General features: G+C 41.0%; 2 protein-coding genes across 2 annotated transcripts in view; one reads left to right on the top strand and one right to left on the bottom strand.

Moving 5' to 3' along the window:
* The window catches only part of ORC2 (origin recognition complex subunit 2), a 28,539-nt gene extending 17,177 nt beyond the window's left edge, over positions 1–11,362 (top strand). The window contains exons 10-16 of the mRNA XM_019523200.1: positions 1,085–1,217; positions 1,931–2,027; positions 5,792–5,938; positions 6,424–6,595; positions 7,950–8,011; positions 8,950–9,068; positions 9,964–11,362. Of these exons, the coding sequence (XP_019378745.1) occupies positions 1,085–1,217; positions 1,931–2,027; positions 5,792–5,938; positions 6,424–6,595; positions 7,950–8,011; positions 8,950–9,068; positions 9,964–10,050 (817 nt within the window). The 3' untranslated portion in view covers positions 10,051–11,362. The remainder of the gene's footprint in view (positions 1–1,084; positions 1,218–1,930; positions 2,028–5,791; positions 5,939–6,423; positions 6,596–7,949; positions 8,012–8,949; positions 9,069–9,963) is intronic.
* Positions 11,363–13,234: 1,872 nt separating this feature from the next.
* NIF3L1 (NGG1 interacting factor 3 like 1) overlaps positions 13,235–17,240 on the bottom strand; it is a gene marked incomplete at its 5' end in the record, with an annotated part of 6,139 nt that continues 2,133 nt past the window's right edge. Inside the window, 4 exons of the mRNA XM_019522884.1 lie at positions 13,235–13,979; positions 14,992–15,075; positions 16,197–16,335; positions 16,778–16,901. Coding sequence (XP_019378429.1) covers positions 13,795–13,979; positions 14,992–15,075; positions 16,197–16,335; positions 16,778–16,901 — 532 coding nt within the window. The remainder of the gene's footprint in view (positions 13,980–14,991; positions 15,076–16,196; positions 16,336–16,777; positions 16,902–17,240) is intronic.

Raw genomic sequence — 17,240 nt, 5'->3', positions numbered from 1 at the left:
GTGTGTGTGTGTGTGTGTGTGTGTGTGTGTGTGTGTGTGTGTGTGTGTGTGTGTGTGTGTAACCAAGAGTATGATGAATACTTCTCTCTGAAAAATGATGTAGGTTTATGGAAAGCTGCAAGATATGGATAGCAGCTACAGATGCCTTACAGAGAGGACAGGACCCCCATCCTATCCCTAGATTGATCATATTCTAACCCAGACACGTTATGGTGGGTAATAGTTCTCTAGAGGACAGGAGCAGATATCTGTGATGAGATCACTGTTAGAAAGCTTTGCAGGGGGATGCAGGGCATAATGGTAGTTGAAGTTTCTTGGTTTGTTAGAAGTGATCGGTTCATCCCAGGCAGAGGGGACAGCATGAGAAAGATTGCAGCCTGATGAGGAGAGCCATAGGGACCAATGGGAAAAAAGGCTGAGAACAGGGAGAAAATGAGTATAAAGGTGTATGTGAGGGCAATGTAGGGTTTGGGTCACGTCCAGAGATGTCTCATGCAGTTTGTTTTTTTTTTAAGTTTGTGGGAATTTTCACTCAGCACCTTAGGAAGTGTTTCATTATTGGTTATTTCAGTGATGGGCATTCTTCCTTTTAGGCCTAGAGCTGGGCTTGTTCTGTCCTTCCAGAGAGATCCCATGGATCTGCAAGCCCAGATGTGACCAGTAAGCTTAAATACATTATCCTGTAAATGCTGTGATTTACGAGAAAAGCTAAGTGTAACATGCTTGAATAGCTTGAAAGAGGGGCCCATGAGCAATCGGCACATTAATCTGCAGTGTTTTGGAGGACCTAAATTTACATGCTGATACTTTTTTTTTTTTTTTAGATGGCATAATTTTCTCATGTAGAACAGTGACTTTCCAGGCCTTTGACATTTTGATCTGAAACTCCTCCAGATTGAGACAGCTTATTGGCTGTATGATGAATTTGAATAATTCTTCAGAATTATAAGAACATAGTAGGCAAGATATGGATTATGTTGTTTCACATAATGAAAATAGGAATGGGTGAGTCTTAAAGGGCCTATGAATCATTGATTTTATTATTATTTTTTTTTTTTTCATGAATTTGCTCTCTTTCCTGCAGCCTGGGGTTCAATATTTTGCTTTATGGACTGGGCTCAAAGAGAGATTTGTTAGAGAAGTTTCGTACCTCTTTGCTTCAAGATTCAGTTCACCTTGTGGTCAATGGTTTCTTTCCCAGCATCACTGTGAAATCAGTAAGTGTAACAAAAGCTTGAGGGGTTCCAGTACAAATTATATCCTGTAGACTGCAGGCAGATTTCTCAGTGCCTAAGCACAGACTCCTGCCTGAAAAGCATTCTCGTTTTTCTCTTCTTGAAAAACATTCTGTTCTTGTTTTGCCCATTCTAACTTGCTAGCCATTGGAACTGCATTGCTGCAGATCCTTACTGAAAAAAAGGAAACTGGTGATGCATAGCAGAGCCCAGTGTGAAAAATGGGTCAGTAGCACTGGTGGCTTAACTTAGCTGCTGCTAGGGCAGTGGTTCTCAATTGTTTTTTTTTTTTTGTACCAGGACCCATTTGTAAAGATTGGCCACTCCCAGCCCACTGTCCCTGGCCCCCCCAGTGTGTGTGGGGAGTGGGGGGCCTCAGGCAGCCCCTTGTAGACTGCAACTCTGTCAGCCTGCAAGGGAAAAAGCCATGGTTTCCCACATTTTTCTCTAAAGGAGAATCCATTTTTAAAGTTTGTTCACGACCCTTTCATATATTCTTGCAACACACTTCTGGGTTCTGACTCACAGGTTGAGAAACACCTTATGCAGCTCCAGTGCAACTGGCTACTGATAGTAGGAGTCAAGGCATTTCCTGGGTGGCTGTGAAGGGTTAACTTCTATGGACTTGACACGTTACACCTACAACTATCAGAAAACCCTCATGGTGATGGTGACTTTTCACTCTTCTATTGTAGGTTCTGAGCTCCATAACAGAAGAAGTGCTGGACCATGTGGGGACTTTCCGGAGTCCTCTGGACCAATTAGACTTCATTATGAAAAAATTTAAAGAAGGTAAAGTGACTGAGCAGATATTCCAAACCTTGGACTCTGCTTGATAGTAGAAAAGCTTTTAAATGTCTGGTGTCTTCCTCATTACACCAATCACTTTCCACATGCACACACTATTGGGATCTCTGGATTCACTCCAGTGGTTCTGTTCCTTGTCTTATGGTTTTATGCCCTTTCTAAAAACAGGCATGACATCAATAGTACTTTCTGGGTGGGGTGTTGGAGGGTGTGAAATGTAGTGTGAGTGTCAAGTGTTTGCAAATATGGTATTCCCGTGTTTAGATTTTAGCAGGTGAGAGTAAACTAAAGGTATGCTGCTAAGGAAAGAGGAGAAAATGAGCATTCTGCCCAGGGTCTTTAAACCCTCCTTCAAAGTTTACTGCTCTTTTGTTGAGCAGTAAGTCTGTTTAATTCATTTTTGTTGGAGAAATTTTGACTGTTTCTAAAAAGCTGTGTGTTCATACATAGAACAGAGCATGGTAAACTTAAGTTTGTATAGTGGGCAGGTGAAGGAGGTTTTTAACGGTTGCTTAAGAGCCTGATCCAGCACCCACTGAGATCAATAGAGTGGTCAGCCCACAGCCTGTGCGTACCACAAGTGACAGTTACTCAAGAGGTCACACAGAGTTTGCTGTGCTGAGGAGGGGAGTGGGACTATCATACTGGGTTCAATTGTGAAGAGAAGGATCAAGCAGGTATCTGTTTAAGAATGGGCTCAAGGAACAGAACTCTTACAGATTTTGAGCTTCTGTAGCCTTTTCCATTAAAAATGAGTGTTGCAAGTGTCAGTGATTTAAGTGTCACATCACCCTGTAAAGTACCAGTGCTGTTGTGTGTGGAAGGGGAGCCCCAGGTACTCAGTAAAGGGAGGTGCTGGAATGGAAGCAAGGAACAGAGCTAGGCCAGGATGCTGCTTCCAGTAGAGGTGTCAGGTGTTACTACCAAAAGCCATGTTAAACTCTTCCCTAGCTTTGCTTCTGCTGCCAAATTCAGGGTTTTGGATCCTCAGTCACCGTATAAAAACTGATGGGACTGGTTATGTACCTTTGGTGCTTGCAAGGCCTTATAGTAATGCAGAATTAATGCAGGTGTCTTGAACACCTGATGTGAAAGGGTGGCAAGGATCAGAAGTATGCTTCAGGATCAGAAGGCAGGAATTGCACAGCCCTGGAGATGGGGTTTCCACAGCCACTGCACTATGGAGGAGAATGAGGCAGAGGGTGTTGGTAAGGGCAGATGGAGACATCCATCTGTTTTTGTTTTTTTTTGCCCTCTCATCTTATGAAGTTTGCTGCATGCCTAACTCCAATTCATGATATGATGGAGCAATTGCTGGAATTTCTGTTCCTCAGACCACTTTTTTCCTGCTTATCCACATATACATCTAGTGAGGCTGTCAGGAATGACCTTGAGGTGAGAAATCTCAGAACCACTAGCAATAATATTTACAAAATCATGGATGACTGGTAAGGGCTTACATAGTGTCAGTCTCTTAAAAAAGAAGGAAAAGGACCTTATAGAATTATAGACCAGTCTTGCTTTGACACACGGAAAGTTACTAGAGCAAATTTTAAAAAGTTCAGCTTTTAAACAACCTGAAGGAGAAAGTGGTTATCAGTAGCGGCCAACATGTATTTAAGAACAACTCGTGGCAAAGCAACATGATTTTGTTTTTTGACAGGATAACTAGCTCGCTGATGCAGAGGAAAGCAGTGGATATAGTATGCCTTTACTTTTGCAGTGCTTTGGACGCAGTCTCATGTGACATTCTCATAAGTAAACTGGAGAAATGTGGACTAGAAAGTATTGCAGTTAGGTGAATACATAACTGGCCAAGTAACCCTTAGTAAATGGATTAATATCAAAATGGCAGGAGGTTTCAAGTGAGGTTCCAGAGGGTCTGTTCTGGGTCCAGTGCCCTTTTTATAAATGACTTGGATTTGGTAATAGAGCATCCTGATCAAGTTTGCAGGTGGTACAAAATTGGGAGGGCTTGGAAACACTTGAAAATAGGATTAAAATTCAAAAGGATCTTGATTAAATTAGAGAACTGGGTTAGAGAGAAAAAATGGAGAGAAAGGTACAGTGATATGCCCCAGAAAAAAAACAACCAAATGCACAGAGAGAGATAACAGGCTAGGAAGTAGCCCTGTCAAGAGGGATCTGGAGGCTTTGGTGGATCTGAATCTCCATGTAAAACACCAACACTGTGACCAAAAAACAAACTTTGTTATGGGTCACACTGATAGAAGTACTGTCACCAAGATGCAGGAAGATGGTATACCATATTTTAAGAAGGATGTAGAGAAACTAAGTTCTCCAAAGATGAGTTGCAAAGATGATAACAAGTTTGGAATGTTTTTCTGAGAAAAGGCTGAGAGAGAACAAGTTATGTTCAGTGGGGAGAAGAGGTGATTAAGAGGGGGACATGATAACAGTTTTCAAATATTTGAATACTTGCTGTGAAAGCACCATTGCCACAGTGGGCAGGATGCTAGGCAATGGGTTTAAACTTCAGCAAAGCGGAGTTAGATAAAGTCTCAGGAGAAACTTTTTAACTGCCAGAACCACAGAACAGTGGAAGCTGCCTTAAGAAATCATGGAATCTCCTTCATTGGAGGTTTTCAAGAAAAAGCTGAGGTGTAAGCATCTGTGTGGAATGGTTCAGGAATACCAAATCCTGCATCTCTGCAGGGACCCTTGAGGTCCCTTTTAAACCTGTGATTCTAATGTAGGAAATGAAAATTCAGGTCCAAAAGCAATATTAAGTATGTCTTATCACACAGTTCATGCTAAATTCTACATTTAGCAATGTACCCTATACTTTGAGGTACCAGTGGCTACATTTTCTGTTATACATACATGTGTGCATGTGAACTCCATGTTGCCATTGGAACAATGACTCTTCCATTTTTGTTGTTGAAATGTTCAATTTCCATCCTGTAGCTTTACCCTGGTGACTATATTGAAGGGGAGTGTGAATGGGAAAGGCTGGCCAGCAGCCTATCACCATTTGTAGCTGTTCTTACAACTTCATGAGTACCAAACTCTAATTGGTCACAATGATGGGTTAGTGGACTTCCCAGCATCCTGGGCAGTCAAACAGCTAATTGTTTTATGAACAAAATTGGGTGTTTCATTTGATGTTCCCATTTCAGGGATACTCTGCAACTCGCCATGCAGCTGTTCCATTAGGAAGATTAGCAGCAAGTGAAGTTTTGAAGATTTTAAAATTCACCCTTTGCCTTATCTATGCCAGGAAGCCACAGTTACTTCTTTAAGTGTTTGATGGAAGAAACCTCAGTAGGCTTCGGATCAATCGCAAACAAAAATTGTATTTTCATTGTTTGAAATTTATCTTGCATGTGTAACTTTAAAGCAGGAGGGAGTTTAGGTCCAGTGTGTACAGCTAAGATGAAATCAAGCCATATTGAGGCTTAGAACTAGAAGCTGTGCAAATCTTTAGTCCGGAAGAAACTTTTGGCAAAGGGAAAGGAAGGTCATGAAAGTAAAGCCTGAGTTGGCAGCAACAGCTGTAGTGGTGATGAGAGTTACGGTGCAAGGTGCTTGCTTAATGCATTACAGATGGTCTGAAATACAGCATGACTGGCACTCATCTCTGTAATGTGAGGAAGCCCTTTCTTAGAGAAAAACAGTATGTAGGATTTGACTAAGTTGGATTCTTCTTGAGCTACAGTGGGGAAGAAGCAGCTCTTTATTTCTGCCTCCTTAGTGTGACTGCTCCCTTGCTGTTTTTGCCCTTGTAGATTCTTCCTTGGAGCTCTATCTCCTCATCCATAACTTGGACAGCCAGATGTTGAGAGGAGACAAAAGCCAACAAATTCTTGCCCAGTTATCCTCCCTGCCCAGCGTCTACCTCATTGCCTCCATTGATCACATCAACGCTCCACTCAGTGAGTCCTCCACAGCCTTTCTGTGTCTTTAGAAAGAAAAAGATCCCTTCTGGCATTAAGTGCGCTTTGAAAATGGCCTTTGTTGCTTTATCTCTGTCCTTAGCTTCACACAATAGACTTAGTGGAATTGGTGTTTTAGTAGCATAGTGTAGCCTTCCTGTGACAAGGCTGTACATACAAAGCTAGCTGCTTGTCTGCTTGCTGTCAAATTAGCAGTAGAAAACTTCTGCTTCTCTGCACCACAAACTCGGAACACCTGGTTGTTTGCCCTGGCACTGCCTAACGCTTGTGCTTGAAGCTGTGTGTAAATTAGTGTTGGGATTGTGTCTTGTTCTGACTATAAATGTCTGGGTGAATATATTGCATGGTATAAGTAATAACTTCCAAAGACTGTGCAGGGGCCTTCAGGTGGCTTACATTGTATGCTTGGGAGAAACTAAATCCCCAGTGTTCTCTACTTTCCTTTTCCTTTTCTGTCTCTCCAGTGTGGGATCAGGCCAAACAAAGCCTCTATAACTGGCTTTGGTATGAAACGACCACATACAGTCCCTATGTGGAAGAAACATCCTATGAAAACTCACTCTTGGTGCAGCAATCGGGGTCCTTGGCATTGAGTTCTCTAACACATGTCCTGCGCAGTCTCACTCCCAATGCAAGGTAAGATATGACTATATATAGTGGTGGCATTTAAAGACCTTAATGCGATTGGGGCCCCTCACTGAGTAGGCTCTGTACATGTAACAGGATAGATCCAGTCCTAAGGTTAATACATTAAACAAGCAAGATTAGGCAAAAAAAAGAGATGGAGAGGAGGAACCAAGGTGCAGGGATTAACTTGTCCTGTGTCAAAAAGTTTGTGGCAGAGCTTGAATTGAACTTTGACCTCCTGTGCATCAGTACAGTGTTTTACCTTGCACACCTGTTTTCCCTCTTATGCTGCCATCCATGAAAAAAATGGGAAGACAGGTCTCTCAGCAGTTATGGATAACTGGTTGGGTGGCTAAAGTTTTAGAGCACCTAGTACTGAAGCTATGGCACAATGTGGCTGCATAGTGATTTGGACTGGTAATCCAACTCCTAGTATCATCACTGGCATATGAGGAACTGTGGTCTCTCATGTCATTTTCTGTCTGCCTTTGTCTGGGTCAGTGGCATATCCCTTGTGAATGAGCAAGTTGGCAGGCATTAAACAGGTATTGCAAATTCATTAGTTTCCCATAGAGGCAATACAGAAAAGCAGGCTTGGGGTCTTTTTGATACCCTGTCTCCTTGTGAGATTTGCCCCCCTCCCTGTTGGCTGTCATAGATTATCCCTGTGGCAGCCACTTATGCTTATGTAGAAAAGTAACTTTTGGAGTAGGTATATATGTTTTCAGCTTCCTTCAGCAGTGCAGTTTAGCAGGTGGAGACAAAGCACACAGTCACTGTTACGTTTACAAGCAAGTATATACCACAGAACCCTAAAACTAGAAAATATAGCTGAAGTGGTTTATTTTGGGAGACACCATAAAATAATTAAATGCCTCTGATTTGAGTAATGCATTGAAACACGTTGCTTGAATTGAGGTTATTTCCATAACTCCCAGTGAATGCTTCTAGCTGGTTGAAATGGGACACGTTCTATGACTTGTATTTTTTGCAGTGCAGTGTACAAACCACAGAATTGCTTTGTATCGTGATATGACTTGCCATTATAGATCTCTTGCTTTTAGTGGGTAATAAAAGAAGAACTGAATGCAGTCTTCAGTGCTGTCTTGGGCTATGGGGAACCCAACTTAATTTGGGCTTTGTGTATAAAGAAGTCAGCCTACTGATAAGTCTCAACTTGTAAAAATGTTTACCTTGGGTTCCAAGTAACTAGAAGCCAAGACACAATGCTCAGATGGGACTACTTTAAATGAACAACATGTGAAAAGTAAGCCTTTCTGTCCAGCCGCTGTGTGCATACAATCCTGTTTGTATAGGAAAAAAAATGACTTAATTTTTATCAAGGCTTTTCTTTTTTCCCCAGGGGGATATTCGGGCTGCTGGCCCAGTACCAGCTGGAGAACAAGGATAATCCCTCTTACCCAGGTACCTGCTTGCATGTGGCATTTCCTTTCCCTGTGTCAGCATTGCCAGAGTAGCTATGTTGGAAGTTGGGTTCTTTTGTTGTAGGTGGTGTTGTCAGTAGCAGATGTGCTGGAAACTATAGAGCCGGTGGCTCCTGATAACAGTTCAGCAGAGTATTGTTCTAGTAGTACTACTCATTGGACTGCATGCCCTGCCCTTTCACAGAAAGCCAGACAAACAGCTGGATTCGTGGAATCTTTTCCTGCTGTCATGCAGCCTGATATTTAATGAACACAAGCAGAAGTTGACTATTGCATAACATCCCGTAGTGAAGGCTGGGAGATGAGACTTCCTATTCTTCCTATTCCCAGTGCTCCCCTTGACTAACTATGTGATCTGTGGCAAGCTCTTAACCTGCTCACTTATACAGTGGTTCATACAGAGTGCTCTGTTAATATTCATTGTCACACTGAAATTTGCATACAAGTGGTGTTCGTATAACTGAGGAAGGTGGAGGAAAAATAGGAGCTGTGCACTGAAAAATGCACTGGCCTGTACATTTAAGGTGCTCTGAAAGTTTCCTTTTAGAATATGGAGGGTCTGGAACTATCAGATGTACCACTAATTCACAAAATCATCTTAGGTTTGGCTGCATCCTTGGAAGAAAGCTGCATGAAATATAGGTCAGAATGTAGAATGTATGCTCTCATTGGATCAGAGGGATGGCTAATATAGTAAGAGATTTCTTCCCTTTCTTCTGAAGGAGTTAATTAAAATTGTGTATCCTAGTATCACTACTTTGTTTTGTTCAAGTGATGCAGGCTTAATACTGGGAGGAGAATCTGCTTTTTCAGGACTGTGTTGGTGGAACAACTCTGCCTCTCTAGCAGACCACATTTATTTTTAGAATCTGCTTTTGATAGTGTTTAATTTTTTCAATAACTCTCCTCCACACCCAGGGCTCTCCTTCCAAGACTTCTACCAGCAATGCCGGGAGGCCTTTCTTGTGAACAGTGACCTCACTCTCAGGGCTCAGCTGACAGAATTCAGGGACCACAAGCTCATTCGAACCAAGCGGGTAAGTTAGAGGAAGCCAACATAGCTACTGTTACACCTGGTGGGTTACCTATTAATGTATGTGCTTGTTGCTGAGACTAAATGAAGCTTCTCTGGTGTTGCTGCTGAGTTAGTCACATTTTTGGGTGGGTATGCAAGAGGACTGAACATCCAGAGATTTTATGTCTACAGATCTCAATGCCAAGAAGGGAGCTGCACATAGCATCTGAATGTTCTTTGCATTGAGACAAGACTGTAAGAAGTGCACCATAGCTTAGTTATTTAGAGCTCTTCCTGGTATTTCTCAGAATCCCAATTGGTTAAAGATCCTGAGGAACAATTTGGATAACTTGGAGATATTCGGGTTCAGAAGTGAATAGGTGACTGTTTGCCAGCTCCAGCAGTGAGGTTCTATTACTTAGTCTTTGAAGTCTGGAGCAATGTGTGAAGTAGTGTGATTCTCAACCAGGGTGCCATACAATGTTTGCACTATTCAATGTGCAAACATAATTTGCAAGATAAACCCAGCAATTTCAAATAAGAATCAATGTTGAAACAATCTGACCTATTGTGGTCTTTGAGTTGTTTGCAACAGAAGAACTGCTTTTATTTTTTCCATAGTCAAAAAGACTGAAAACTAAGAGCTGACACTTGAGGAATGCCTTGACTCTCTAAAGGTTGAGAACCACTGGTGTAGACTATTTTTCTAGCAGTAAACTCCGCATCAGAAAGCTGTGACTGTCCTCCAGCTGTGTTGCTTTCTATCTCCTTGTCCACAGAATTAGCCACTGAAGGCAGGTCTAGTTTTTTTATAAATTTGTTAGTGCATTGAATCTGTGCAGTGGCTCATATTGTACTATTCATCCTTGCTTTCTTTCCCAGGGTATTATGTTAATGGTGCATGTGTCTGTTTACAGGGAGTCGATGGAGTGGAGTATTTATTAATTCCTGTAGAAGTTGGAACCTTGATGGACTTCTTAGGAAAAGAGGATGAAGATGTGTGACGCACCTCTCCAATCCCAAACCATCTATGGCAATTGCTGCTACAGTCTTGCACTCAGATCAGTTCTCCCTTTTGTCAGGGATGCTGATGGACTGTTCACTGAAATGCAATGGACATTTAAAGTTGTCCAGAACTACTTGAAGTTGTTTTGTGTAAAGAGTTCTGTAAGATTGGTCTGCTCAGTCTCTCACCTCAGATGATGCCTTCTTCATATCTATGCAGCCTCCACTATCAATTAAGCAAACTAACTCTTTAGTAAAATTGTGCCTTCAGTACATTACCTCTCCAGAGATGAAAGTTTGGCTGGAGCAGCTTATTTAGGAAGTGCAAATGACTGGATGTTCAAAGCTATATTTTATAATACAGATGCAATTATTCACAGCTAAATGCTTTCCAGTTGTCTGCACACCAGTCACATGGATGGGCTTCCAATGCATGAAGAGGCCAAGACTTAGAATGCCTAAGAAACCAAGCTGAACCAGGCAAGTCAAGTCAGGTAGAATACAAGTAGGCTTGTGAATTGTGGGTAATTTATTAAATCTTTTACCTATGCTGGACACTGACAAGAAGACTGAGGTTTTTCCAAACTCCAGATCTCTATTGAAAATCGTGAATTAGCAGAACTGTAGCCTTTTAAATGACTAGTAGTTGGAGAATCTAAATGTTTAATTTTCTTGCTTCATGGAATGTACAGAAGACTGTGTGTTGTGTGGTTTTGTTTTTTTTTTAATTTGCTTGTTTTTACAAATAACGAGGATGTCCCCTCCCTGATATTCCTGGAGGATTCCTTCAAAGTATTACATACTGAGAACCATCCTAGCTTTGAGTTAGAGAAGGAAGAGTGCTAAAACCTTGACAGCTTTTTCCAAGTATTTCTCAGGCAATTGGGATAACTTAAAACTGTTAATTTCTGTCAGTGTGAATAACATCTACTGACATTTTTATAAGGTTTCTCTTGCAGGTGTGTGTCCATAAAATGCCAGTCCTCTATAGTGCCTTCTGAGAAAACCAGAGACAAACCCTGGATTTCTTGCACATAAGGAAAAATGTGTCTGGCACAGGTGAACAGGGAAGCATGTTGGACATCTTTCAGCCCTTCCTTTTACATCCTACAGAAACAAACATGGGCACAAATGTAACCTTTTCCTGCTTTGTTTGTCACTATTAGGCCTTGCAGTTCCATTGCCTACATGAAATTATCTGCCAGCCAGACATGGGCAACACTTGAAGCCTAATTATATTGCATCCGTGTTTAAGATTTGACCTTTGAATTACCAAAAATGTTGACTAAATAAATGTCATTATTCACTTTTTCTAGTGTGTTTTATGTCCACAGATCTCAGTCTGTAACTTGAAGGTACCACATCTGTCATGTTAGCTGTCTATGCAACATACTCCCTACATTAATGAGGGGTGAAATCCTAACTAGCTAGTATTTTTCCAGACCCTTTTTAAAATACAAGGTATGAAAGTTCAAAGGGGCATCTTCATCCCTTCTCATGATGACACTTAAGGCTTGAAAATGGCTTACATCTGATGTTGAGATTGTGGTTTGCCTAAGATCTCAGAACTCTTGAGTATCTTGTAAAGGACTGCCATCAGGAGGAAACGTTATATGTATTGTTGCTATTATAGCTAACAATTAAATCAGTTTTCAAGTACCTTGTATTGTGTTCAGTCACGAGAGACAGAACTGAATTCATTATGCAGTGTCATTGCCCTTTGTACCCTTAGGTTGGTAAAGGTGTGCTCTCAGTGAAATAGTCTAGTTTATAAAAATGACTTGGATTAAGCACTCTAGTCATACTCCTAACCTTAGCCAGACTTTCCAGGATTACAGTAGCCCTTCTATTCAAGGTAAGATTTTCTGGGCTGCTGTACATTGCTAGTAAAAAAAAAAAAAAAGTTAACTCTGCGTTAGTCCTTGTCTTGTGCAACTTTTAGTTTGTAAAGAAAAGAATGACTTAATTGGCATCACAGACATGGCAGAATGACTCTTACACTTGAACTATATTGAAGTATTTTCCTCAGCGGAGATACTTTATCTCTGGTGAGAGAGAGGTGCAGGGAAATAACAGCAGTAATATTATGATGGGTGGGGGGGGGAAGGGGCTTGGGACTATTCATAGATTGTAGAGTCAGAAAGGCCCACAGTGGATCATTGTGTCCAGCCCCCTGCCAGGAAAAAGGAATGAGGTCAGATGACCCCAGCCAGATGATTATCAAGTCTCCTCTTGAAGACCACCAAGTTAGGTGATAGTACTGCCTCTATGTTGCATATGAATTGAAACCAGAGGGGATACAAATACTGGCTTAATACAGGCTAGTCCCAGCTGGTTGGTCAGAACTTAAACTCCCAAACTCGTAGGGTTGCAGCTTTGCCTCCCCACCAGACTGTACCTGCAGCACTGCTGACTGGGGGAGACGGCAATGTCCCAGACTTCCTTATGGTCATTTTACTTAACAAGTTACGTTAAGGCTTGGGGGACTTGCGGGTCATGATTGACCACAACATGAACATGAGCCTTCAATGTGATCCTATGGCTAGTAAAGCGAGCAAAATGCTGGCTTGCATCCATAAATGCTTCTCAAGCAAATCCCAGGATGTCATTCTCCCATTGTACGCAACTTGGTGAGGATGCAGCTGGAGTATATCCAGTTCTGGGCTCCATACATCAAAAAGGATGTGGAGAAGCTTGAAAGAGTACAGAGGAGAGCCACATGCACGATCAGAGGTTAGGAAAACAGACCTTACAATGACAGGCTGAGAGCTATGGGACTCTAGCTTAGAAAAGTGCAGACTCAGGGGTGTACACCAAGATCTGGGGGAACACTTGTTCACCAGAGCATCCCAAGGGATGACAAGTTTGAACGGTTATAAACTACTGCAATTTCTTCACTGTCTGAGCCCCCAAAGTCTGGAATAGCCTGCCTCTGGAGGTGGTTCAAGCACCTACACTGAATGACTTCAAGAGAAATTTGGATGCTTATCTTGCTGGGATCCTATGACCCCAGCTGACTTCCTGCTCCCTGGGCAGGGGGCTGGACTCAGTGATTGATGATTAGGGCTTGAGGCTATTTTCCCTGTCAAAGCTGGAATAAAATTACAGAAAGCAAACATTACTGATTAAAACCAGCCCTAGCACTTGTATAACATTATTACTATAAGTAAGGAAGCAGCATTTAAAGATAAGAACACAAGCATTTTAATCTCTGTCTACAATGCAGGTAAGAAAACAAGCTGAAATTTCTCATGTTTGCAGATGTAAACAATCTGCCTTAGCATTACATTAACACTATTTTTGCAGCTAAATACCCTTGCTGCCTTCCACAAAGCTAATGCCAAAGTGCAGGGAGATGGTTAGAGTCTATGAATGACCTATAAACACAAGTAATTTAAAGTTTACGAGGAAATTTGCTGCCACTGGTCCAGCTGTGATTTGGGTCTACCTTTCTAACCCTAGTAAAATGAAGTAAACTTAAAACACGGAGACCTCACTATTGTATTTTTGTCAACTGAATTTAAACATTCTTAATATCAAATACATGTTGCTAGAGTGCTGATGTACTTACTTTCTCTCCTATCCTTAGTGAAGAACAGCAGAGTAAAGCATTGAAAAAGCCTTTAATTTGTGAGCCTGAAAAAAAACAGTATTTTTCTTTATTTATCAGATATTTCCTAAAGCATAGGAGACACAGTACTGTCCAATCATTCTGGACTCCATGCGGTGAACTTTGCTTTCTTCTATGCCAGTTGAAGAGGGTCTCTATCAATTTCTGACACAATGATATTAACTTTATTTTCTAGGTGGGTGTCCAGCATGTCTCGCAGCTCCAACAGGAAGCCTCGCTCACTGTTACTGTGCTCACACAGAATCACACTTATCCCATTGCCAACAACATCCAGCACTTCATGGTGGGACATCTCTCCTGTCAGCATGAGAAGAGATACCCCATACAGTACATAAGACTACAGTATTTGCAGTTCACTACACAGTATAATAATTTATAACATCAAATAATAATTTAAATGAACCACAAAGAAGAGTAAAAATTAATTTTTTTTTAATAAAAATTCTTTCACCCTTTCTACTCCTTGCATTCCTCTATTTTGAATCCTCACTTTTTAAATTGAGGTTCTAATGGATGCACCTTCTTGTGTTTTTATAAACATCTTGAACATGGAACATTTAAATCTTTGGGAAATGTCTGACTTTGGTTTTCAGAATATTTTGTAATTTATCCTAGGTGTATTCAAATGTTGCTAACTAGTTCCTTGTGAACAGTAAGGTTTTTGTTTGTTTGTTTTTTGGGGGGTTCAGCCAGATGCACAATAATTAAGTCTCTAAAAGGAAGTTGAGCACTTCTCACCCACAGGATTCTTTGTAGAAAGAAAAGAAAAAGAAAAAAAAAAGCTTTTTATTGTATTTTCTCTCTTCCTGTATCTTGGCTCTGGCTGCAATTCATTGTGCCCACCCTTATGGATCATTACTGCAGCTGGCAGAGCTCTGCAGGCTGTATCTGTATGCAGGCCTGAGGCTTTATTTTATTTTATTTTACACTTTGTGATTAGAAACACTTACCCCATGATTTTGATAAATTTAGATGTATACACATGTAGACAGGTTAAGTACAGGCATCTATATTATTATGCATAAATGAATGTTCACAGTGAACTAGTCCTGGGAGTCCGGTAAGCTCTCCTGGCTGAATACAGAAAAAAAAGTCTCTCCTATCCAGCATTTCTATCGTACCTGACAAAATGAACAGTTCAGCAGTAGACCCATCTTACTCCTCAAAGTATTTGTTCTTTTAGTAACTGATTATTCAGCAATGATACCTGATGCCCTGTCATGCCAGGTTCCTTCAGCAGCCAGACTACTCTTTGTCTAGTAAATATTTTCATAAAAAAAAAAGGATGCAACAAGAACAGGTTTCATACCAGTGAGATAGAGGTCAGCTTCCACACCCTGCAGGACACTTCTTCCAGAACCAGCACACACAGCAACTGTCCTTATTTGGGATTCTGCATGATAACAAAAGCCACAATTAAATTCCCACCCTGTCCTTCAGCCTTGATGCCAACACTGACAAGATAATTTGAAGTGCTAACATTCTGTCTTGCTCTCAGGACTAGTGGAAATGTGTTGGATGCAGGAAAGGGATTTTAATTTGGAGGTGGATGGGCCAACCACTTCTCTAGGAAGAGAGCAAGATGCCTTGAACACTAGAAAGTGTTGATGCATGAACTACTCAGCACTCCATCCTGCATGCTACCAGAAACCTTCTGAATTGGTGCATGGAGAAAGAAAGATACTTCTACATGGCACTACTGGCCACTATAGTTTGGTAACTACACCTTTCAGACTCTTGTCTGAAGTAGGTGTCACACCCTGAATTAGGCACTTTAAAAGCAGTGACTACAGTTTCTGAATAACTTGCACAAAATATGTTTTTCAGTTTAAATATACTTGCGCGCATTACAGGTAGATTATAAACGAAAGATTATCTAGTCTTACAAGTTACACCTCTTGAGGAATGACAGCATTTCTATAGAGGTTAAGATGGAAAACTGAAAAAAGATGATCTGGGCTCTGTTTCTTGGTTTTACTATTGCCTCATGGTTTGACCTTGGACATATCACTTTCTCTGTTCCTCAGTTTATGCCCCTCTAATCATGGATATTTATACACATTTGCAAGGTGCTAAAATGTGCTTGAAATATTAAGGATTCTGTAGTTTTTAAGTCTCAATTATGTTGCTATGTATTCATTCTAGAATTATCATTTCATGGTAACATTTGTCCCCAGAGATCTTGGGAAAAAGTTTAAGACAGGAGAAACTATTGTACAAACCATGAAAAAGCTAATCCATACTCTGCTTGTGCACTTCCTCCTTCACAGGGAGGACCAGTGCAATGCAAAACTCCCCTTAAAATACAGACTACATTAGGAGCAGACTTTCAATGATTTGTGTAGCATAGTAATTACTAAATTAGTTAGTTGTTCCTTGAACAAACAGCTACTTCACACAAGGAATCATACCAGTCCTAAAGAGAGGATACAGCAGCCTCTTTCCCATTCATGTGCATGCTAATTGTATCCAAGGGGCACCAATTATGGTGAAAAGTCATACTTGTAGGTTTACCTAATGTCTTTCCCACACCAAGCGCCAGGCGGACGTAAGACAATTTTAGGTAGTTTTTGATTCGTTCAATTAAGGCTGACAGGGAAGCTGGCTCGCTCAGTTTGCATAGACGTCCCATTCCAGTCTGTGGAAGCAGAGGCTGTGAAAAAAACAATGTTTAATGACCATGAGAAAGCTCATGCCAGCTAATCAAATTACTTTTTACTCTACAGGAACTGACACTTGAGGGGTACATTGGAAATAACTACATAGAGAAAGAATTTCTAGGTGCTTTGCAGAAGATTGAAGGGACAAGGTAATCCATTGAGCCTGTCTGCACTAGATGCCACAAATAGATTAAGAGGTAGTACAGGCCACACAATTAACCTCACTTTTTTTGCAAAGCATAAGTGCTCTCAAGTGCCCCAATGTCAGTGGTAAGGAAACCTGAGAAAAGGCAGCATAAGGAAGCTTGCATTGCTGCTAATACATTTCTTGTTCTGGGGGTAAGCCGTTTTACTCTCTAGAGCCAACAACCTAGCACCTTTCACAAACATTACAGGCAATTCAGTGAAAGGGGGAACAGCTGTAAAGTTTATTACCTTCTGTAACAACAAGATCTCAGTCATGTGATAAAGACCATTCTGGGATAATAATGACATTACATCCTGCATTGCCTTTTCAGTACAGTTCAGACTGACTCGTGTCTGGTCCTCACCTTCAGCCCTGCAAAATAACAATGATTTTATTTTTTTTTAAAGATGTCAGAATCTAATGAACAGAACACAGAGCTCTCCTATTAAGAGTAGAAGGGACAAGGTAACAATGCAAGAGAAGAGACACAGCTCAAGAAATGCCTTTTTATAGACTCAGTAATGGCAACCCTACTCTCCTCCTCCAAAAAAAAAGGAAAAAGGAAAAAAGAAAAAAGGATTGCATTTATCAACAAAATGACATGCTACAAAGAAATCCTACTATCACTAAACTTTGGTATGACTAAGCAGATCAGGTAAGACCAGCAGACTGACTAGAAAGAACAAGTGATGATAAAAAAAAAAAAAAAAA

Source organism: Gavialis gangeticus, unplaced genomic scaffold (genome assembly GCF_001723915.1).
Source record: "Gavialis gangeticus isolate Ggan-Ray unplaced genomic scaffold, GavGan_comp1, whole genome shotgun sequence".
NCBI lineage: Eukaryota > Metazoa > Chordata > Crocodylia > Gavialidae > Gavialis > Gavialis gangeticus.
Note: the sequence above shows the minus strand (reverse complement) of the source record. Positions and strands in the feature narration are given on the sequence as shown.